Genomic DNA, 22,149 nt, shown 5'->3' with positions numbered 1-22,149 from the left:
CCAAAAAAGAGATTTAACTTTTTAAAAATTATTATTTAATTATTTAAAATTATTAAATGCCCATGAGAAGGATGCAATACTAGTGCAATTCTAGACAATGCAGTGAAATGCTCATTGGGTCAGCAGGGTCAGACAAAAACATGTGGCGGAGAAAAGACATCTGTTAACTGCAAAATAATTAAGAATTAAGGTGAAGAATTAAGTGTGAAACCATCAGGAACCCTTTAGTCTCCAGCGCCACCATTTTCCAGAGCTGCAACCTAACTGGAGTCTCCAGAAGTGCAAGGAGTCAGGATCTCAGAGACTTAAATTGGGTAAAGAATCCTAAAAAATGACCCCCACGAAATAAGAATCACAAGCTGAAGTGTTGTAAAATACATGAAGACTGTTTTTTATAGGCTTTATGGACAGATAGGTTGAGAGTGACTCTTGAAGGACCAGCACCACATCCTCTTGCACCACTTTCTGAAGAATTCATCTTCCAGAATCTGGCAGTAAGTTTTGGGAGTTAATTTTTAGTCCATCTCTGCAAAACGGACTTCAGGATGGACTAAAATGAACTCTCAAAACTTACTGTCAGATTCTGGAAGATGAATTCTTCAAAAAGTGGTGCAAGAGGATGTGGTGCAATCTGCAAGCAATCACATCATTACCACATGTCTGTAAACTGATAAGCCATCCTACAGCCAATGAGATTGCTTACTCAACATTTAAACGGTCTGATTTAGTGTTTGTTGTAGATCTTAGATTTACTCGGAAACCCTCCAACTCCCCCAGCTCCACCTGCCAGATCTGCTATGGGATTTATAGTTTATGTCTATTCAAGCAGCTGTAGCATATGTAGACATATGTAAACATTATAGAAAGCACGCTAGCAAGACAGGATTTGTCGGCTGGAGACCCAAATTTAGTTTGAAGATGAAAAACGTACCAAGCATAGTGTTCTCTCTAGTGATGGGTGCTTTAGAATCAGTGGTTTGGTGCGTGTATCAATCTGCCAAAGTCATGTGATTCCAGTAAACAAGGCTTTGTTACGTCATAAATGTTTCAAAACGTTTCAAGATTTCAATGGTTCACTGCTGGTGGGCGATGATCTCTGTGAACCATGAATCATGCGGAAACATTGAACATGTCTCTATGGGTTTTACTTTTGTAAATATATATATATGTATTAATATATATTTGTAGATCTTTTAATGAGACATTAGTACAATTAAAAGGAATAATAGTAGTTAAAACTCTCTTATTGAACTGTTTAGCTGATCCATGCATGGAACAAACTAAATAATCACTAAAAATGTATTACACAGGCACTTAATATTTAATCCTATGAGATGATTAGTTAATTGCATTTGATAGATTTTACTTTCAATCAAACATTTGTTAGTAAAAGGTGTTTTTAATGCATGTTTAGCCTCAGTTTTTGTTGCATTTAGACTGTTCTGGCCAGCAAGCGTCACCAGCAAGTGGCGTTTCGACCGCTTCGAAACAGTGAATCACTTTGAAAAGCTTTGTTTCTCCCATCACTAGTTCTCTCACCATTCCTAATTTCTAACACACTCTCACAGTGTTGAACCTGTAAAAAAAAAAAAAAAAAAGATAGGCGCACCTTCTATCTCTTCCATTGTAAAAAAGTGAGTGAAGCCGCCAATGTCCTAATATCCAATGTCCCCTGTTGGGGACATCCCTGCGCCCCCCTCCGGACCTTGGGAGACGGACTTAATAGTAGCATGTAATTTTCTCACTCAAACCACTGCCGCCTGCTGCTTCTGCTACTGATTGCTTTTAGAGGGAAAAGCTGCCCATAACTGCTGATCTAGGATCTGTTTTCTTCATAATAATAGCTTATTATTATCGAAAAAGAGCTGTCGAAAGATCCAGTGCGTATCTGTATTTGCGCTCGTCAAATGATTACATTTCCAACGTGTTTTCGCTTCGGTGAGTAATGTAGCCAATCACAGACATGTTTGTTGATTTCTTGAACGCAATGGCCAATCACAGTAGCCTGGCTCCGCCCTCCTTCGTACTTCCGCTCAATTTTCATTTTCCTTCAGTACTACGTCTGGGACTGCGGTGTATGCTTAGGTTTTCCCCCGAACAATTTTTTACCGGTCCAATCAGCGAACAGAGGGAGTGGCTGAGAGCGATGACGTTGATGTCATGCGCTAGTTTGAGTTGTAGTTCAGTAATGGCGGCGGTGAAAGATGCTAGTGTGTGGCAGCGCTGACGAATGTCCAGAAGTTAAGAGTGTGGCGAGGTGGACGAGCGAGCGAGAGCGGTGTGCGTGATTGAGACACACCGGTCTCGAGTCCTCTCATGAGGGAGCACGGAGGCATATAAGGACGAGCGACACCGGTGAAGGACGAGAGAGGACTAGGCCTGGATTTTAAGTAGGGTTTTGTTATGTTTGTGCGCGGCAGTCGTCCGTGAGGGGCTGCCGCTTTTACTTTAATTTTGTGTTTATTATTTGATTAAAAGTTGTTAAACGTTCGCCGGTTCCCGCCTCCTTCTTCCCTGAACAAACGAACTCCCGTTACACGGAGCAAGAACAAACACTGCTGTACTGCTGATGTTGTGGTCCGGGAAAAGTATTTTCCAGCTCGCTCCGTTAGTGGTGAAGGAGTTGCTGAAGCCGTCCGTCTCCCACCACCCGCGAGAAAAACCCAGGCTGAATTATCGACTGCTTTTGACAAACACCAAGGTCGTGTGGTAATGTAATTGCTCTCCGAATCCACATCTCTGAGTTTTCAAGAATATATCACTTCAAAACTCACTGTTTATATCCTTTATAGACCCTCTCAGAGCACTGTACGGTTGCGTGAGCTGTAATTTGCATTTCTAGACTTGTATTTCTTTAAATACTGGCAAGTGTTTACAAGAGCAAAATATTTCACCACCGCTCAAAAAATAAAATAAAAGCACGTAAACATTTGAATTGGGCTGTTATTCAAGGCAGCATTTATTCTTATCATACTAAGCATATGACATTTTATTGACAGCATACAATCATGTTATTGATTGCACGAGATATGCACCACGAGAGCAGCGCGTTCCGATCACAAAACTCTCCTCTCCACCGTGAATAAATAACAATCCGAATGCACAAGGTTTTATCACTGATACTGAGGTGGTGTGCTCAGTTAACGTGAGAATCAAAGGCGAACGGCGCGTGATATACGTCACGACCAAACGTTAGTGATTGGTTAGGCAGATCCAGAGTGACTCTTGGCAGATCCAATAGTTTTAAACTTCAACAGAGAACCCGCCTTCAAGGAAGTAAACGCTTGTCAATGGAGAGTGGCCAGACTCTATGTACAAATGAAATGTACGAGAGTCTGGTAAAACCAGGCTACAATCACAGGTGTTGAAGTTAGAATCTACTCACCGCTTGAGTTTTTGTCCAGTGCTGAGTTCTGCACACGTGCAAATCCTCTCTAACAAATTGTAGACATTATGTAAATAAGAGATTCGTTGTGTAGTCAGCTTCACTGATTAAAGGGATAGTTCACCCAAAAATGAAAATTAGCCCATAATTTACTCACCCTCAAGTCATCCTAGGTGTATATGACATTCTTCTTTCAGACGAATACAATCTGAGCTATATTACAAAAGTCCAGGCTAATCCAAGCATTAGAATTGGATTCATAGTTGCTCTGTTTTTGAAGTCCATAAAAAGTGCATCTGCCCATCAAATAACTGCTCCACTCAGCTATGGGGTGTTAATAAAGGCCTTCTGAAGTGAATCGATGTCTTTGTGTAAGAAAAATATCCATATTAAAACTTTATCAAGTAAACGTTTGACCGACCACCTTCCCTGTTCAATTTGTGGAAAAATTGTTGAAAGTTCCCCTGCCGATCGAAAGACTAACGCGACCAGGTCCGCTCGTCATGACGTCACGTACGCATCTTGAGATTCACCTTCAACGTTCAACACTTTTCCATGGAAGGCGGCCGGTTGAAAGTTTACTTGATAAAGTTTTAAATATGAATATTTTTCTTACACAAACGCATCGATTCGCTTCAGAAGGCCTTTATTAACACCCCGGAGCCGCGTGGAGCAGTTATTTGACGGACAGATGCACTTTTTATGGACTTCAAAAACAGAGCAACTATGAATCAAATTCTAATGCTTGGATTAGCCTGGACTTTTGTAATATAACTCCATTTTATTCGTCTGAGAGAAGAATGTCATATACACCTGACTTGGGGGTGAGTAAATTATGGGCTAATTTTCATTTTTGGGTGAACTATACCTTTAATGTCACGGAACTGTGTGAGATCGTGTTCATTGAATGAGTGACAGCTTTTAGTGATTATAAAGGTGATATAAAAAAATTATTAATAGGCCTATAATATATTCAGAATTTGAATAAAACTTTTTTTTTCATTCTTGACAAGCAGCCACATACACGCTTAAACACATAGGCCCATATCCGCATATACATGCGGCATTCAAAATTGTGATGACTGACATTGATAAATATTTATGTATCGAAATCAGGCTCATATAAATGTAAAGAAATCACGATTCCTGGCTGCATGTCAATATCCATGGATCACTGGATCTTTGGAAAGTTGTAAGGTGTAACACCATATCAAGTCCAATCTTTAGTTTAAACTGATAACCGTTTGTTTTACTCGCGTTTTCCCCAACTAAATCCAGCCATGAAGCCGCTTTTAGTTCCGGCTGAGGGGGCGTGTTCCGGTGGGAAAGTGATGGCGATACATACCCTCTATACTGTGACCAGCCACCTGGGGGCGATTGAAGAATTTTGGCTTCCCTTTTCAGGACTTATGCGGCACACTTGCGTTCAACGTGGTCTGGTTTTGCGGCTGTCAGAGCAGAAACGAATATGTTTTTCCGTCACCTCTGTTTTATCTTGTCAATTGGATCGAAAGATCTGAAAAAGTCCATATATTTACCCGCCCATAGACCCTGCCCTCGAAGAAATCAGGACAAAAGTGGTTGAAAGTGGACAAAAGAGATGGATTAAACACCAGGTTTAAACGGAAAGTGTCTACTTGTGATCCAATCGACCAAAACGCATCTTAATACCAGGTGTAAACAGGGCCTTACATTTTCACAGCAGCGTGTCTGTTTATTTATTAGCAGTAGCAAGTCCATGCTTGCTCTGCAGCAGCATCAGTGTAGCAGATCCTGTTAACCAATACCAAATACATTAACACTGACACGTGCTAAAATTTCAAGAGTTGTAATGCTTGAAATATTATTATTAAAATGCCCCTTTTGGAAGTAGATAAGGTACAAAGTCGTCCTTTTAAGGGAACTGCCCCAGTGACAAGCGATTGTACCCCTAAATGCACTTTCAGTGTATCATGTAAGGTTTCTCACATCTTTATGTAACCATTGCAATGCCTCATGTTTCCTCGCAGACTCGTGCTCTGCTCTCCCGGACAGATGCGGTTACCAGGCAACCGCTCTTGTAGCTGTATCAGTATGAGGCTGTAGTGGGGGGTTGCTGCTCACTGTGATGCTGAGCTGCTCTCCCATTGGCCACAGCTCCCTGACCAGTGGCCTGATTGGACGAGTGCATGTCACTCAGCATCTTTGTGTCTCCCTCTCTGTGATATGCTTTGGAGGAGGAGTCTATGCAGCAGAATAGACAGAATGTTTACCCCTCCTTCATTCTTTTGCACAAACATCAGTATGCCTACGCACAAGTCCAGCTGTCATGTGTTTACCTCTGATTTCAGGAAAACCCAACAGGAATGAATTGACCGGAAGAGTCCTCTGGGTGGAGGTGCATCCCATCTGAGATCCCATCTTTTTTGTGGAGATCAGATTCTGTAGAGAGTCAGCAGTCTCTTCGCATGGACTTACCCCTCGTATACCCCATGACGCTTTGCAGCAGACCTTGATGCTGATGGATGAAAAATGGATGGCGTGTTGCTCCTTCATCAAACACACACACACCTTCACAGACACCTTTTGTACACACCAACTCGGCAATGGAACTAAATGAATATATCAGTATCTGAACGTGACTGATAGCACAGCGATGTGACAGAAGGTAAGAGTGTTTTTCAATGAACGTCTTGTTTTTCATTTCAATTTTCAATCTTGTTTTGCTGTCTGAATGTTTACAAGCAAAAGTGAGCCATGTGATCCCCTTCAAACTACATCTCATTGAATGCTTTTAGAGCAGATGGAGATGTTTATGTATATGTGTGGCAGATCTGGGATTTCCTCCCCTGATAATCTGTTGTTTATATTGATGTAGAACAAGATTACATCCACTAATCTCAAATCTAGGCCCGTTTCAGCACATCAAAACCATTGTGTAGATCTCTGCTCCGCTCATGTGACCTGCATGTTTGAATATCAGCCTCTGGAATTGCTCTGGCAGACATTAAAACACCGGTAGCACGTTCTAAACCCTTCTACTCACATTTTAACCCTCATCTTGAAACTCCGCCTCTTTGCAGGATTGGTAGAGCTGCAGCCCAGCCCTTGGTTCCGTCCCAGAATGCTGAGCCCGGTTCTCTGTTCAGACCTCGCAGCCTTGGAGCCAGAGTACACAGAGGGTACACACACACACACACACACCCCACTACAAACTCTAATGGATCTACACTACCAGTCAAAAGTTTCGACACACTTATGTTTATCACTCATAAAGGCTTTGCTGAAATACTTGAATTGATTTTGTAGACAATGATAAATGTCTTTATATGAAGCAGTCAACAAGTGGGAACTACTTCAATGGTGTTTATAAGCATCCCATAATGCACCTTGTGAAGTTTTTGAAAGAATGAGTGCACACCATATTAGTATCACTGAGATACTATCATAGTTTTTATTAATAGTTAAAACATTTTTTTTAGATTTTGTGTTTTCATTTTAATTTTAGTTAATGTTTTTTATTAGGTTTTGTTATTTTTTTTAAACATCCCTAGTGAAGAAAATAAATGTATTTATGCATCAAATGTATTTGAAATACATTTATTTTATGCTAAGTACTAAGTATATAAAGTCTGCCAATTTTGTACTCAATGCATTATAGTTATCCAGAAATAGCGCTGAGGTCCAAATAAAGATATACTGAAGTATATTTGATTGTGCTAAAGTGCTAGGCACACTTTAAATATCTAGCATTTAAATTAAATGAAAAATAAAAAATGTAAATGTTACCTTGGCAACTAGATGAAATAATGTTTGTTTTTTTGTTTTTTTAAATGTAATGTTTATTTCAATTTTTTTTAATAATAACCCTGGTGTGCAGAACTGGAATCTCGACAGAAAAGCTCAAATATAAGATAATTTTGGCTACTACATCATATTTCCATTTGTGTTATTTCATAGTTTTGATGACTTCCCCAATATTTTATAATGTGGAAATTAGTCATAATAAAAAGGGTCCAAACTTTTGATGAGAATTTTAAAGGGTTAGTTCACCCAAAAACGAAAATTCTGTCATTAATTCCTCAATCTCATGTCATTGAAAAACCCGGAACACAAATCCGGAGCTTTCTGCAATGGTATTACCACTTTCAAGGTCCAGAAAGGTAGTAAAGACATGGTTAAAATAGTTCATGTGACTACACTGGTTCAACCTTAAATGTAATAAAGCAAAAAGAATACTTTTTGTGCACAAAAAAATAAAAAATTATTCAACCATTTCTTCTTTTCCGTGTCAGTCTCTGACGCTGTTGATGTAGTAAATACAGTGCAGTGCTTCCGGGTTTGAGAACGCTCACTATTGGCCGGCTCCTGCGTCAGCATCACACAGAAGAGAAGAAATTGTTGAATAAAGTCATTATTTTTGTTTTTTATTCTAATCACATTCTCATCTCATTATTGAACCACTGGAGACACATGGACTATTTTAACTATGTCTTAACTGCCTTTCTGGGCCTTGAAAGTGTTAATTAAATTGCTGTCTATGTGGGGTTCAGAAACCTCTCGGATTTGATCAAAAATATCTTCATTTGTGTTCTGAAGGTCTTACGGGGTTGGTATGGCATGAGGGTGAGTAATTAATGACAGAATTTTCATGTTTGGGTGAACTAACCCTTTAACTAGACAGAGACACTTTTCAACCTTTGTATTGGTGTATATAGTGAATGTGCAAACCTTGGCATTAAAACTTTTTTTTTTGGATCCGTATTCAAATACAAATATTGAAATAGAAACAGTTTACTTTGGAAAAGCAATGTTTGACTCTGTTTGAATCTTTAACTTCTGATATTTGACTGAGCAGGTCTGCAGATTTATTGACGGCAAATTACAATAAATAGAGGCCTGTGTAAAATGTGATTCCTTTCTCAAATCAACCAAACGATATTTTGATTCACCTCCAATCTGTTTCTATTTCAATCGTGTCTGTGTTTCAGCGGATGTCATCTCTACGGTGGAGTTCAACCAGACTGGAGAGTTCTTGGCCACGGGTGATAAGGGTGGGAGGGTTGTCATCTTTCAGAGAGAACCACAGGTAGAGATATCTCTGACAAACACACTTTTTATGTTACCACTTTTGAACAACATCCTATTGAAACAGGAAGTTGGGTTGGGACATTTTGAAGCACTGTAGTTGCATTTTTAAAGTCAATAGGTATTAGTTTACATCACAGTAACACCATGATTTTCTTGCTATTGTGAGTTGAAGGCAGGTGGTTTTTATAATGTCGTGGAAGGAGACAATCTCATTCTAGAGATCATTTTATTGGACAAAATGTTCTATACACCCCTGCAAAATAACTAGTATTTTTGGCAACACTTTATTTTATAAACACATTCGTTCTGAACATGCTGATTTGTCTGCAGTGAAGTTTGCTTATGCACACACTTGGCTTGTGTGTGTGTTAGTGATGCATGGTTCACAGTTATATCCACCGATCTGGCCTAATAAAAAGTAATAAAAAATAACATTCCAATTAATTGTGGGTGGATGAGAGATAAATCATTGTGTTTGTTTGATTAAAGACATTTTTCAAGCCCTGGGGAAGCGAACCATTCCAGTTCAAAACAATTCCCCACGTGTACTCACGGGATAGGGGAAGCTCAGTATAATATGCAAAACTGTTATCCAATCATAGAGCGTTCCAGGAGCTAGGCTCAAAACCAGGGTAGAAAATATAGCCTATTACTTATTCATTATGATGTTTTTGAATGTAAAAACCACGCGAACGTCATAAGTTGACCTCAGACAACAGTATAAAAAAACCCAGTTCATGATCCCTTTAACACAGGAAGCAATGTTCATAATTCATACGTGCAAATAACTTTATCATCTTCTTGTCCCTCTACCTCTCTCTTTTAGGGCGAATATAATGTTTATAGTACATTTCAGAGTCATGAGCCTGAGTTTGATTACCTGAAAAGTTTGGAGATTGAGGAGAAAATCAATAAGATTCGCTGGCTGCCTCCACATAACCCTGCCCACTTCCTCCTCAGCACTAATGGTAACCGCTAAAACGCTTTATGTCACACAATGCCAAAACACAGTGATGATGAATCTTCAAGAATAACATACCTGTTGTGTTTCTTGTCAGATAAGACCGTAAAGCTGTGGAAGGTGAGTGAGAGAGACAAGCGAGCAGAAGGCTATAATCTCAGAGATGAGGAAGGCAGACTGAAGGACCTCTCAACAGTCACCACTCTACAGGTGTGTGCTATATCTCCTTTCTGCTTTTCTGTGTCTTCTCATGGCCTGATGCGAGTTTCTGCTGGTGTAGGTCCCTGTCCTGCGGCCGATGGATCTGCTGGTTGAGGCGTCCCCCCGCCGTGTTTTTGCTAACGCACATGCATATCACATCAACTCCATCAGTGTTAACAGCGACTGTGAGACATACCTGTCAGCTGATGACCTGAGAATTAACCTGTGGCATCTCAGCATCACAGACCGCAGCTTCAGTATCCTCATCATCTGAGAACTGCACAGAGATAGAGATATGGGGTTGTGTTATTGTGCCATTTAAGCTAAACTAGATTTTGAAAATGTGATGTTAGTGTTTTCTTAGTGGTTACCAGGGTGTTGCTATATGCAGCTGCATGTTTTCATGTTTCTGGCCACCAAACAACATGGTGATCAATCTTTTCAGCAGGAGCCAGTTGCATCAGCTGTGCAGAAGTTATAACTTAGCCTAGTTATGATGTATAAGTTCAGTGAGTTACAACTTAGCCTAGTTATGACGTAAAAGTTCAGTAAGTTACAACTTACATAAAAGTTCAGTAAGTTACAACTTAAGCATTTTTTATTTTTTTGCGTTGCACCGTTAAACGTAAGTGTTAGGTAGCTATTTATAATCTAAATATTTACATAAACCTCCAGCAGGAGTAACGGTTGAACGAAAACAGATGGACTGAATTACATCAATAAACTCATGTTTGACCTGACAGACTTCAAACTTTTAGACATACATGATAACGTTGACATTTACACTCATTAACATTTTAACCCATTAAAGAACAAATGGTGCAACTGAATAAAGTACAGAGTTAGTAACAAACTAGCTAGTAGTTAGTGTGTCCTTCCAGTTCAAGCAAGAACTTGCAAACGGCTGGTGCAATCCAAAAGAAAGCATTTTGCTGAGGGACTTTTTGTTAGTAATTACTGTTAGAAATGTTGCTATGAATTAGTGATGGTATAAAACCTCAGTTTTGTCAGGTTTCCTTAGTGAGTTTCTGTCAGATATTGTAGATTTAAAGCCGGAAAACATGGAGGACCTCAGTGAGGTGATCACTGTGTCAGAGTTTCACCCTCACCACTGCCACCTGCTGGCCTTCAGCAGCAGCACAGGAACCACACGGCTCTGTGACATGAGAGCTCGCGCGCTCTGCGACCAACATGCTAAATGTAAGCCACCCATATAATGCAAGATGATACTGCTAAGTGCAACATTTTTTACATATTCTGTTGGTCTTGAAACAAAAGCATTCCTGTCAACCAAACCAGAAACTACTCCTGAAATCAGAAGAAATTATTTAAGTCCTAAGCCATTAAAATCTTCCTGTTGGCAGTAATGTTGTTTCAAGACTTACAGGGATGTTGATCTACTGTAGGAACAAATCCACCAAGTCACCTAATAGAAGCCTATTAAAAGTGGGGTTTTTTTTAGGTGAAATTAAATTGAACTCAAGATTTCCTGTAGTAGCTACTTAAACTTTCAGATTCGAAACTCAATTTGCCATTACTGTAAGGTGATGCTTGTTTACACTCAGATGGTTTGAGTAATCTATGTTAACAATGTGTGCACACTCTATTATAGTGTTTGAAGAGTCAGTGGATCCAGCCCACCGATCGTTCTTCTCAGAGATTGTTTCCTCTGTGTCAGATGTGAAGTTCAGTCACAGCGGCCGCTACCTACTCACTAGAGATTACCTCACCGTTAAAGTCTGGGACCTCAACATGGAAAATAAACCTGTGGAAACATACCAGGTCTCTCACCTACTCACTCACTCAAACATATACACAAACAACTCACAGCAAGGGATCCAAGCCTCTTAGTGCACATGAAGCTAATGTTTTGTCCACACTAACACAAACATAGCATAGCAATAGTGTTTTGGACATATACAATGGTAGGATATGGTAGTATACAATGGTATTAACAGTGGTTTTCATTTTGAGACTCCTTCCTGTAAGTAAAAAAAAAAAAAAGTAAGCATGATCTTATAAAGAGAAACTCACTTTTATATAGCTATTGCATTAAAGCCAAAAAAAAATAAAAAAAAAATAAAAAATAAAAAATAAATGTTTGTTTGTGTTTACAGTTTATCTGTTGTCTACCCTTTTTATTAAGAGTAGATCATATATATATATATATATATATATATATAGATAGATAGATAGATAGATAGATAGATAGATAGATAGATAGATAGATAGATAGATAGATAGATAGATAGATAGATAGATAGATAGATAGATAGATAGATAGATAGATAGATAGATAGATAGATAGATAAATAGATAAATAGATAGATAGATAGATAGATAGATAGATAGATAGATAGATAGATAGATAGATAGATAGATTAGAAATGTTACCTTGGCAACTGATTGAAATAAAATAGTACTAAAATGACAGATAAAAATAAAGCTGAATAAAAAATAACTAAAAGCACAACAAAATTACTCAAACTTATTCAAAATAACACTTTCCTATAGTAATTTCACTCGGTGGCCATCTTTGAAACGCCTCGTGGACATGCAAGCTCCTATCTCTTTGAATGGGGAAACATCAAATTCTTCAAAACTGTTCGCCAAACTTACGATTAAATTTCATGTTTGAAATCTGAAAACACCGGTCTCTTAAATGTGGTTTCTAATAATCCTCGACAAAGCTAATGCACAATCCTAAAAACACGTCTCAGAACGCTGCCTGTTTCTATAGCAACTGGAGCTTCTGACTGCAGCTGCAGTGAGGAGGACTTTACTAATCAACGATTGGCTCATTCATTTAAAAGGCGGGGCTTATTCGCCATATTAGGTGTTGCACTTTCTCCCATTCATAAGTAATCGGAATGCACCGTCTTCCTATATAAAGTCTTGTAAAATGTAAAATTAAGTAAATTTACCCTAGAGGACTATATAATATAAAAATGCCAAGGCTGTTTTCGAAATCGCCCCCTATATCCTCATTCACTATTCCCTACATTACTCCACTAATATAGTCCACTTGAAGAAGTGAATGAAAACAAGTGAGTGAATTCGGACACTGAGTGCGCCGGAAGGGCTGCTGCTTTTGCATAGTTTGTCCTTGCTGTTTAATAATCATTTAAAAAAATAGCAAACTGGCAGCTCCAGTAGTAATGAAAAGATTTATCTTGAACTCTGTCATGGAAACCTTAATACTCTGTTATGTATAAGCCTTATTTAAAGGTCCCGTTCTTCGTGATCCCATTTTTCAAACATTAGTTAGTGTGTAATGTTGCTGTTAGAGCATATATAATACAAGTAAAATTATAAAGCTCAAAGTTCAATGCCAAGCGAGATATTTTATTTAACAGAAGTTCCCTTTCAAAGCCTACAGCGAACGGCCAGTTTGGACTACATCCCTGTACATCCTGCTTTAAAGGGTTAGTTCACCCAAAAATGAAAATTCTGTCATTAATTACTCACCCTTATGTCGTTCGAGACCCGTAAGACCTCCGTTCATATTCGGAACACAAATGAAGATATTTTTGTTGAAAGCTGGTGGCTGAGAAAGGCTTCAGTTCGGCCTCCATTGGCATTCAGTACACTTATACTCCCAAGACCGATAAAAGGCACTTAAAATGTCATTACAAAGTCCATCTCACCACAGTGACTCTACAATAATCTTACGATGCGACGACAATAGTTTTTGTGCGCAAAAAAAAATCAAAATAACACCTTTATCCAGCTTGTTATTGCCTTCCGCGTGTGCCTCCACGACGCATGCGCGAGAATATGACGTAGCGCCGGGGTGCCGTTCACATTCCGGGCCTGCTCAATCGTGCGGCCGACGAGCTGTCACGTCAGCAGGTACTTCCGGGAGAATGGCGACTCCATCCCCAGGCGGTCCAGCTAATCTGGAGTCGTTTCGGGGCCGCACAGGTAGACCTGTTTGCCTCCCCAGAGACGACCCACTGTCAGTGGTTTTATTCCTTGACCGAGGGGACCCTCGGGTCGGATGCCCTGGCCCACAGCTGGCCCCGGGAAGAACGCAAGTATGCGCTTCCCCCAGTGAGCCTTCTTGCGCTTGAAAATCCTGTCGTTAAAGACTATACTCCTGATTGCGTTGGCCTCCATCAAGAGGGTAGGGGACCTGCAGGCATTTTCGGTCGACGAATCGTGCCTGGAATTCGGGCCCGGTAACTCTCATGTGATCATGTGATCATGAGTCCCGTCCAGGGACCAGACATGGAGTTTCCAGAGATACGTGCCCAAGGTTTCCACTACACCCTTCCGGGACCAAGTGGTGAGCCTGCAAGCGCTGCCTTCGGAGGAGGCAGACCCAGCCCTAGCTTTTCTCTGTCCCGTCCATGCTCTCCGGACTTACGTGGACAGAACGCAAAGCTTCAGGACCTCAGAGCAGCTCTTCGTCTGTTACGGAGGACAGCAGAAGGGAAAGGCTGTCTCCAAGCAGAGGATGGCCCACTGGATAGTGGATGCCATCGTCTTGGCTTATCTGTCCCGTCCATGCTCTCCGGACTTACGTGGACAGAACGCAAAGCTTCAGGACCTCAGAGCAGCTCTTCGTCTGTTACAGAGGACAGCAGAAGGGAAAGGCTGTCTCCAAGCAGAGGATGGCCCACTGGATAGTGGATGCCATCGTCTTGGCTTATCAGTCCCAAGACGTGCCCTGCCCGCTCGGGTTAAGAGCCCACTCCACTAGGGGTGTTGCCTCTTCCTGGGCGCTGGCTCGTGGCGCCTCGCTGACAGATATTTGTAGAGCTGCGGGCTGGGCGACACCTAACACGTTCGCTAGATTCTATAGCCTCCGTGTAGAGCCGGTATCTTCCTGTGCTCACTTCCCATAGTCAGTAACAACGAAATGCCTGTTCTAGTGTCGGCTTGCTGCGCCATTCCCTCCCCTATGGTAGACGGATGCGTGCGCTTATTCTGCTCCAGTCGAGTTCCCCGGATCGGCGAACCCTGTTGAGTCCTCCGCAACCCACGGCAGTCGGACGTGGCGGAGCGTTCGACGCCAGGTCTAACACTCGTATGCATTGGTGGAACTTGTGTTAGGCTGGGTTCCATATGTAGGGACCCCTACGGCGGTCCCATATGTGTATTCTTCCACGGTACGGCTCCCTACGGCGAGCCCGTGTCTTTCCCTCGGCAGAGCTCCTCTGCCGTCCCAGGTACGTGTTGTCTCCCTCCTAAGTGGCTGGGGCCACCCCTGGGACTTCCTTATGTTGTGCTGCCCACGGCCAGCCCATACGTGTATTCTCCACATGTTAACTCCCTCTGGGCATGATGTGGCTTCCGCAGCTGCCTTCACAGGCACGCTTTCCCAGAGTTATCCAATACAGTCAGCTGAGTGGGTCTTGCGGAACAGCAGCTTTGACTCTCCCTGCGTGAACCTACCCACCCGCATCAGATCGGGGAAGTGGAAGTGGAAGTGGTAGTAACTATGGCGTTTTCCATAGGGGATCCCAATTCGTCGGTACGTCCGACGTACGTCGAACGTGACCGACTGAATGGGAACGTCTCGGTTACGTATGGTAACCCTCGTTCCCTGAAGGAGGGAACGGAGACGTACGTCCCGTCGCCACAGTTGCTGTACCATCACTGCAGGTCGAGCCACTACGTTTGGCTCCAAAGTGAAAAACAGCGTGCTCAGCATTTAAATAGTTTGTCAGTGTTTGCTGTAGCAGTTTGCAGCACACTTTCAGAGTTACCCTCCACCTTCCCCAGCTCCACCTGTATAGATCTGCAGTGGGTAATTTCATATATGCTATTTGTACAGCAGCGGCATGCTCACAGTAGCAGATCTATTCCGCCAAGACCAAATATATTAACACTGTCGTATCCATTACCATGCCAAACACTTCAGAGAGTTATCATGATAGACATAGATCTAAATAAATCTTCAGGAAAGGGACAGGGCAGCTCCATCAAACATCTTGACGTGATTGGACAAAAAGCACATCAATGAGGTGCGACCTTTAAAATGCTTTTAATTCTCTATCGAAGAAAAGGCAAAACCTATAAAGCAACAATCCATCTTTTTATATGTTTATATATCATGAAGCCTCACTGCATTTATCATGCAATAAACATGACTAACCTATCTCCAATCTCCTTTTGCTTGTCTTTTTAGGTCCACGACTACTTGCGAACCAAACTGTGCTCTTTGTATGAAAGCGATTGTATTTTTGACAAGTTTGAATGTGCTTGGAATGGAACGGACAGGTGAGGCCCTAACCATAACCCTTACACCATCACCTTTGACCTCTGAAATATAACTCGAGCGGATCCAGCTGCTGTGCATCTGTTCCCTCTCAATCCCTCTCTTCCTCTGCAGCGTGATAATGACGGGGGCTTACAACAACTACTTCCGAATGTTTGACCGGGCGAGTCGGCGCGACGTGACTCTGGAGGCCAGTAGGGAGATGTGTAAGCGGCGTGCCGTCCTGCAGCCGCGCCGCGTGTGTGTGGGGAAGAAACGGAAAGAGACGGACGTCAGCGTGGACAGTCTGGACTTCAGGAAGAAAATCCTCCACACCGCCTGGCATCCCAAAGAAAACATCATCGCCATTGCTGCCAGCAACAACCTTTACATTTTTCAGGACAGGCTGATGTCCAACGGACATCACAACACACCGGAAATACAAAGTGCACCTCCCAAATGACACCAAAAGCTGACTCTACGTTCTTCTGTAAAGTTACACGCTCCTGTGGCACAAAACACATGCTAGATTTGATCCACTCGATTGGCCTTTATCACATTTCCCATCTGCATTCAGTGTCACCAGAATCAGAACAATCTAAAAAAACTATTACCATATATAACCCCAACAATTGAATAACAGAAACTATAACTGTGGTCCTGAATGAGAATGTGTCGCTCAGATTCAGTGCTATAGCATGGCATGCAGTATGAACACTGGGGTTAGATAATGTTCAGCTACCCTGGAACATACAGATCGCACATGCATGTTTACAAAGCTGTTTGCTCATGAACAGGGCTTATTTAAAAATGATGATTGTAAGCGAATCAGAGCCTTTACAATGCTTTATAACGCTCTGCAGTGCTTGTGTAGAATTATGTGTCTGTTCTTTCTTCCTCTCAGGCTTGAGTTTTCTTCCGTTTTCGTTGGTTTGACAAACTGCTCAGGGACTCTCTAAGGCCTCTTCCTATGTTCAATGGCAAAACTCACCAAAACGAAATCCAGAACAAGCAGAGGACAGGATGCAGGAATTATGGAGGTCTGCTGAGAGACATTGCTGGAAGGAAAACAGCATGTGCAGGGATCAGTTTCAATGCTGAGTCATCACCACCCCCCATCTCAATGTGTAAAGAACATTCCCAATTCAACGCTTTTGACCGCATACTTACAGGCATTTGCTAGCTACTGCACTGGTTGGATGATTTTATTTGATGTGTTGAAGAAATAGCTCAGCCAAAAATGAAAAAGAAAATCTCACCATTTGTCATTCCAAATCTGTTTGATTTTCTTCCTTCTGTGGAACACAAAAAGAGAAATTCAGCGGGATGTTCATGCTGCTCTGGCTAGCTGCTCTTTTCCGCACAATATGAAAACACATACAGTAGCTCTTCAGTGTCTCTTAAACGTCATAGCGTTTCTGCGTTTTCAAAATTAGCTCAGTTACAAGACCATTTTCAGCAAACCTTAAAGGGGTAGTAATTCACTACTGACAAAAACTTTACTTTATTAATCTTATTTTAAACTTGGTAGTCGAGCTTTACTTAAGTATACTTTATTAAATGAACTTGAAGTATACTTATTTTTCGTAAGAAAAGAGCAGCATGTTGCCATCCAAGGCCACTCCTAGTCTGCTCTTATTGAATAGGTTTGACCAGAGTCAAATACTGACTTGCTTGAGTAGGAAATACTTAGCAAACATTAGTCAAAATGGTGTCGACTTGTATTGTTCCCGGGTACATGAATTCAAAGAGTAAATGTTTATCGGGACGTTATTTTCTGTTTCCAGTGGATCCAATGCGTTGTAGTCGATCCGACTGTCTGTGGGCTGGGATACAAAGATGCAGAAGTACAATCTCTAGTTTTCACAAAAGCCCTGGAGCTGTCAGTCAGACTTTAGCATACAAATAAATGTGAATCGTGAATTTCTCAGTCCAGGTAACAGAGAAACAGTAAGCATTGTGCATTTGCATATACTACGACACTGTAACTATACAAGCGAGTGGAAAATCGGCTAACTTACACTTTGGTCCAATGTCGACTGAATAGAGGCAGATCTAAATGCGAGTTTGTGGTCGATTGTAGAAAGGGGTGGGGTTTAAGCCACTAAATGATTGGAAATTCCTGGGTATGTCATCAGAGAGAAATCTGTCATTTCACCGGAAAATGAAATTATTTTAGAGTTATGGAAAATTAAACATAAGATCAATTGAATTGAGGTGAATTGAATGCCGACTTTAAAGGGGTCATGACATGGATTTTTTTGTTTTTGTTTCTTGAGGTTCATTTATAATTAAAAAAAAAACATTTTGCACCAAAAAAAAAATATATATATAATAATAATAATAATAAATATATATATATATTAGTGGTGGGCATCGATTAAAAAAAATTAACTAATTAATCACACTTTTTTCTGTAATTAATCGCGATTAATCGCAAGTTTTTAATATTTTACGTTTTTAATATTTTGATATTGTAATAATTTCAGTTACTCTCCAAATTAATGTATAAACAATTTAAAGGCAGCATATTTTAAATATGTGTTGTATTGTCATATTTTTATGAATGAAGGCCAGTATCACTGATACTAAAGTGTCTATGAAACATTAATGAACTTACATTACAGTATAACTGAAAGCTCCCAATTTCAACATTTATTAGGCTTTAAAAAAAACTACTTTTAATTTAAGTGAACTTAAAACAATCTTTACATAAACCCAAAATAATAAATGTTATATTTACCCATGGCCTTCCCTGTTACACATATACAGAAATGTAATAGTTATCTTTCTTAACTGCATAAATAATAAATTAAATATAGATGAATCAACATTAAAGCTAAAATTGTCTCTGTTCCCGTTGTTCTTTGATGAACATTAATGACATCATCATCAGTGCTCCTGTCACTTTAAGAACAGCCGCGGATCTCACGCGCTGTCCCGCGCATCTCATTTCCTCACAACTCTTTAAGTTCATTTAAGACGTTATTTAACTAATTTAAGACTCCTAATATGAGAAAACTCAAAGTCCTCTGTGTTATTGTTTGTTCAAGAGCAAAAGAGAACTCGATGTGAGCAGGAAACTGACACGAGCTCTATCTATGCGTCGAGTGTGTGTGTGTGTGTGTCCTGATTAGCTGACATGAGACGCATCCACACAGACAGGACACTGACACACACACACACACACACACACACACACACACACACACACACACAGGACATTGGCATACAGCGCGTTCGCTTGTGTCTTGTCACGCTTGGAAGCATTTACATGAATAAGAGATGATGATCATGTAACGCTAAGCAAAAATGGATATAAAAACGGACGCTGCGTTATTTGCGTTAAATATTTTAATTGCATTAAGCTGAAAAAATTAATCGCCCGCGTTAACGCGTTAATTTGCCCAGCCCTAATATATATATATATATATATATATATATATATATATATATATATATATATATATATATATATATATATATATATATATATATATATATATATATATATATATATATATATATATATACAGTGAGGAAAATAAGTATTTGAACACCCTGCTATTTTGCAAGTTCTCCCACTTCTGAAATTGTCATCGTAGGTGCATGTCCACTGTGAGAGACATAATCTAAAAATAAAATCCAGAAATCACAATGTATGATTTTTTAACTATTTATTTGTATGATACAGCTGCAAATAAGTATTTGAACACCTGTCTATCAGCTAGAATTCTGACCCTCAAAGACCTGTTAGTTTCCCTTTAAAATGTCCACCTCCACTCCATTTATTATCCTTAATTAGATGCTCCTGTTTGAGGTCGTTAGCTACATATAGACACCTGTCCACCCCATACAATCAGTAATAATCCAACTACTAACATGGCCAAGACCAAAGAGCTTTTCAAAGACAATAGAGACAAAATTGTACACCTCCACAAGGCTGGAAAGGGCTATGGGGAAATTTGCCAAGCAGCTTGGTGAAAAAAGGTCCACTGTTGGAGCAATCATTAGAAAATGGAAGAAGCTAAACATGACTGTCAATCTCCCTCGGACTGGGGCTCCATGCAAGATCTCACCTAGTGGGGTCTCAATGATCCAAATTCAATTAAACCTTTCTGGAGCTTGGTGGTAAGTAACCCAAGGTAAACATTCTTCAAAACTTCTCCTGTTGTTACACGAGTTTGAAAAGATATGAGGGTGAGTAAAGGATGACAGGACATTTGGGTGAGCGAATCTTTTAAAGGGATAGTTCACCCAAAAATGAAAATTCTATCATTCAATCACCCTCAAGTTGTTCAAAACCTGTGTACATTTCTTCCCTCTGCTGAACACAAAAGAAGATAATAAATATCGGTACCCAAACAGTTGATGGGCCCCATTGACCCCCATAGTATGGGATAAAATGCTATGGAGGGCAATGGGGCCCGTCAACTGTTTGGTTACCCACATTCTTGAAATTATCTTCTTTTGTGTTCAGCAGAGGAAAGAAATTAATACAGGTTTGGAACAATATGAGGGTGAGAAAATGACAAAACAGCTTTGCGGTATGACCCCAATTCCCCTGCATACAAACTATTTTCAGCATTCCTGGTTGGTACCTGCATTATTTATGACAAAATGAATGTCCACAAGAGGGCGAAACTTGTTGTCGTGTCGTCTCAGACTTTTATTTCATTTAAAATAATTCATACAAATGCATACAGTCACAGACATTTCTTTTTGGATTCAGTTTAACAAAAAATATTAATATCTCATAGTATATATAGTATGTATATTGCTAGCCTACCACTTTACCAGGAAGGAAACTATGTAGGCGATGGAGAGCTGCAACTATCCCGGCATCCTCGAAAAACACGGTACAATCAAGTCACACACAAACAGGCAAGCATTACGCCAGCTTTGCACAAGACAAATTTCTTTTTTTAATTTTTGTTGAAAATATGAACATTTTCTGTTTTCTTTTTTAACACATAAGGTAATACATGCTCCAAAAATAAAAACATACTGAGTGTAGTTCTTTAAAGTACTGTACTGAATTTTGACTACAAAAAGACAAATGGGTACAAAAACAATGCACTATGTGGTTTAATTTAAAAGGAAGGAAGGAAGGAAGGGGTGGGAAATAAATTTTCCTGAGAGGGTGTGCAAATCCCGCCTCTTTCGGGGCTTTTCAAATCAAACGAGCGAAACTAATATGCTTTTTATCAGGTGGTGAGATGCCTCCTGTGATGTGGTTTCAGTTTTTTTTTTCTTTTCTCATCTACAAACCATTAATCATGTCCTAAAAACTGTACACAAACAGGTTACATTCATGTAATAGCTACTGTTGTTTTAACAATGAAACCCATTAGACAGACAAAATAACAGATAAAAGATCGCCCACTGCACTTGGACAGACTACAATCTAAAACAGCAGGATTTTGCATCAGGGAGAAGTTAACTTTGTTTGAAATCCACACGGTTTTCTCTTTTTTGTTGTTGTTTTTTGTCCCCACAAGATACTTCAAAGAGCGCAGTCCACCAGCTTCAGTCAAATAGTTGGCTACTTCTGAGTCGTGGTTGTTTTTAGTGGCTGGTTCTGAGCCCGGGAGCCTGTTTCCGCTCCTCTTCTTTGGGGTAAAGTAGGACCAGGAGAGTTCTATAGTGGTACGGAGAGCCTTTGAAGAGGGGGGCTACAACTGTTCGTTGGGGTGCTGCTCTCTATCGGGTTCGGGTTTGCCGGTTTGGCCGGGTGAGGGGGCGTGTGGTGGGTGGGCTACGGTGGGCAGGCTGTGGGTTATGGCCACGGCACTTGGCATGATGCCCTCCACTGGCTGAGGTAGACCCCCTGAAGCAAGGCTCACTACGCCTGGGGGGTACCTGTGGAAGTGGAATAGTATTAAACAACAGTTGTTAGCAACACCTGCAATAGAGCAACTGTCCCTGCAGTGAAGCCTTCCATGTCTCTGTGTCACTACTATGTTCGTGCATACCCAAACAGCAACGTAGTGTCAGCCCAGATCCGGGCCACAACTGGTAAATGTGGATTCCACGCATACCAGACCTGGGCAGACACTATGTTGCTGTCTGGGTAATGGTTGATTCAAAAAATGGATAGTTACTTCCAGCTCTACAGGCTACGATCTCACGAAAGTGCGTATCAATAGCACAAATTTATGTTTGGCATGCAATTTATACACAGAAATGACTTTTTACATGGATATGATATGACAGTTTACGCACTTAAAGGGTTAGATCACCCCAGAATTAAAATTCTGTCTTTATTTACTCACCCTCATGTCGTCCCAAACCCATAAGACCTTCGTTCATCTTCAGAACACAAAT

General features: G+C 40.6%; 2 protein-coding genes across 7 annotated transcripts in view; one reads left to right on the top strand and one right to left on the bottom strand.

The window, feature by feature from the left end:
* Positions 1-5,597: 5,597 nt before the first annotated feature.
* ppp2r2cb (protein phosphatase 2, regulatory subunit B, gamma b) lies at positions 5,598-17,094 on the top strand. The gene is made up of 10 exons (XM_079838698.1): positions 5,598-6,032; positions 6,448-6,546; positions 8,356-8,453; positions 9,282-9,423; positions 9,514-9,626; positions 9,697-9,874; positions 10,653-10,817; positions 11,230-11,399; positions 15,754-15,845; positions 15,958-17,094. Exons 2-10 carry the CDS (start codon positions 6,489-6,491, stop codon positions 16,283-16,285), a joined length of 1,344 nt encoding a protein of 447 aa, XP_079694824.1. The 5' UTR covers positions 5,598-6,032; positions 6,448-6,488; the 3' UTR covers positions 16,286-17,094.
* A 3,368-nt stretch (positions 17,095-20,462) lies between these two features.
* ctbp1 (C-terminal binding protein 1) overlaps positions 20,463-22,149 on the bottom strand; it is a 35,756-nt gene continuing 34,069 nt past the window's right edge. For all 6 annotated transcript variants that reach the window (XM_079839428.1, XM_079839430.1, XM_079839429.1 and 3 more), the window contains one exon: positions 20,463-21,684. In XM_079839428.1, the coding sequence (XP_079695554.1) occupies positions 21,498-21,684 (187 nt within the window). In that variant the 3' untranslated portion in view covers positions 20,463-21,497. The remainder of the gene's footprint in view (positions 21,685-22,149) is intronic.

Source organism: Gobio gobio (genome assembly GCF_949357685.1).
Source record: "Gobio gobio genome assembly, chromosome: 16".
NCBI classification, from domain to species: domain Eukaryota; kingdom Metazoa; phylum Chordata; class Actinopteri; order Cypriniformes; family Gobionidae; genus Gobio; species Gobio gobio.
This window is presented reverse-complemented; position numbering and strand designations above follow the sequence as displayed.

Bases quoted from the DNA above. Each gene is read 5' to 3' on its own strand.
- ppp2r2cb (XM_079838698.1), top strand. From the start codon at position 6,489: ATGCTGAGCCCGGTTCTCTGTTCAGACCTCGCAGCCTTGGAGCCAGAG. The intron at 10,818-11,229 runs GTAAGCCACCCA...ACTCTATTATAG, and splicing joins CTGCGACCAACATGCTAAAT to TGTTTGAAGAGTCAGTGGAT. The intron at 15,846-15,957 runs GTGAGGCCCTAA...CTTCCTCTGCAG, and splicing joins GCTTGGAATGGAACGGACAG to CGTGATAATGACGGGGGCTT.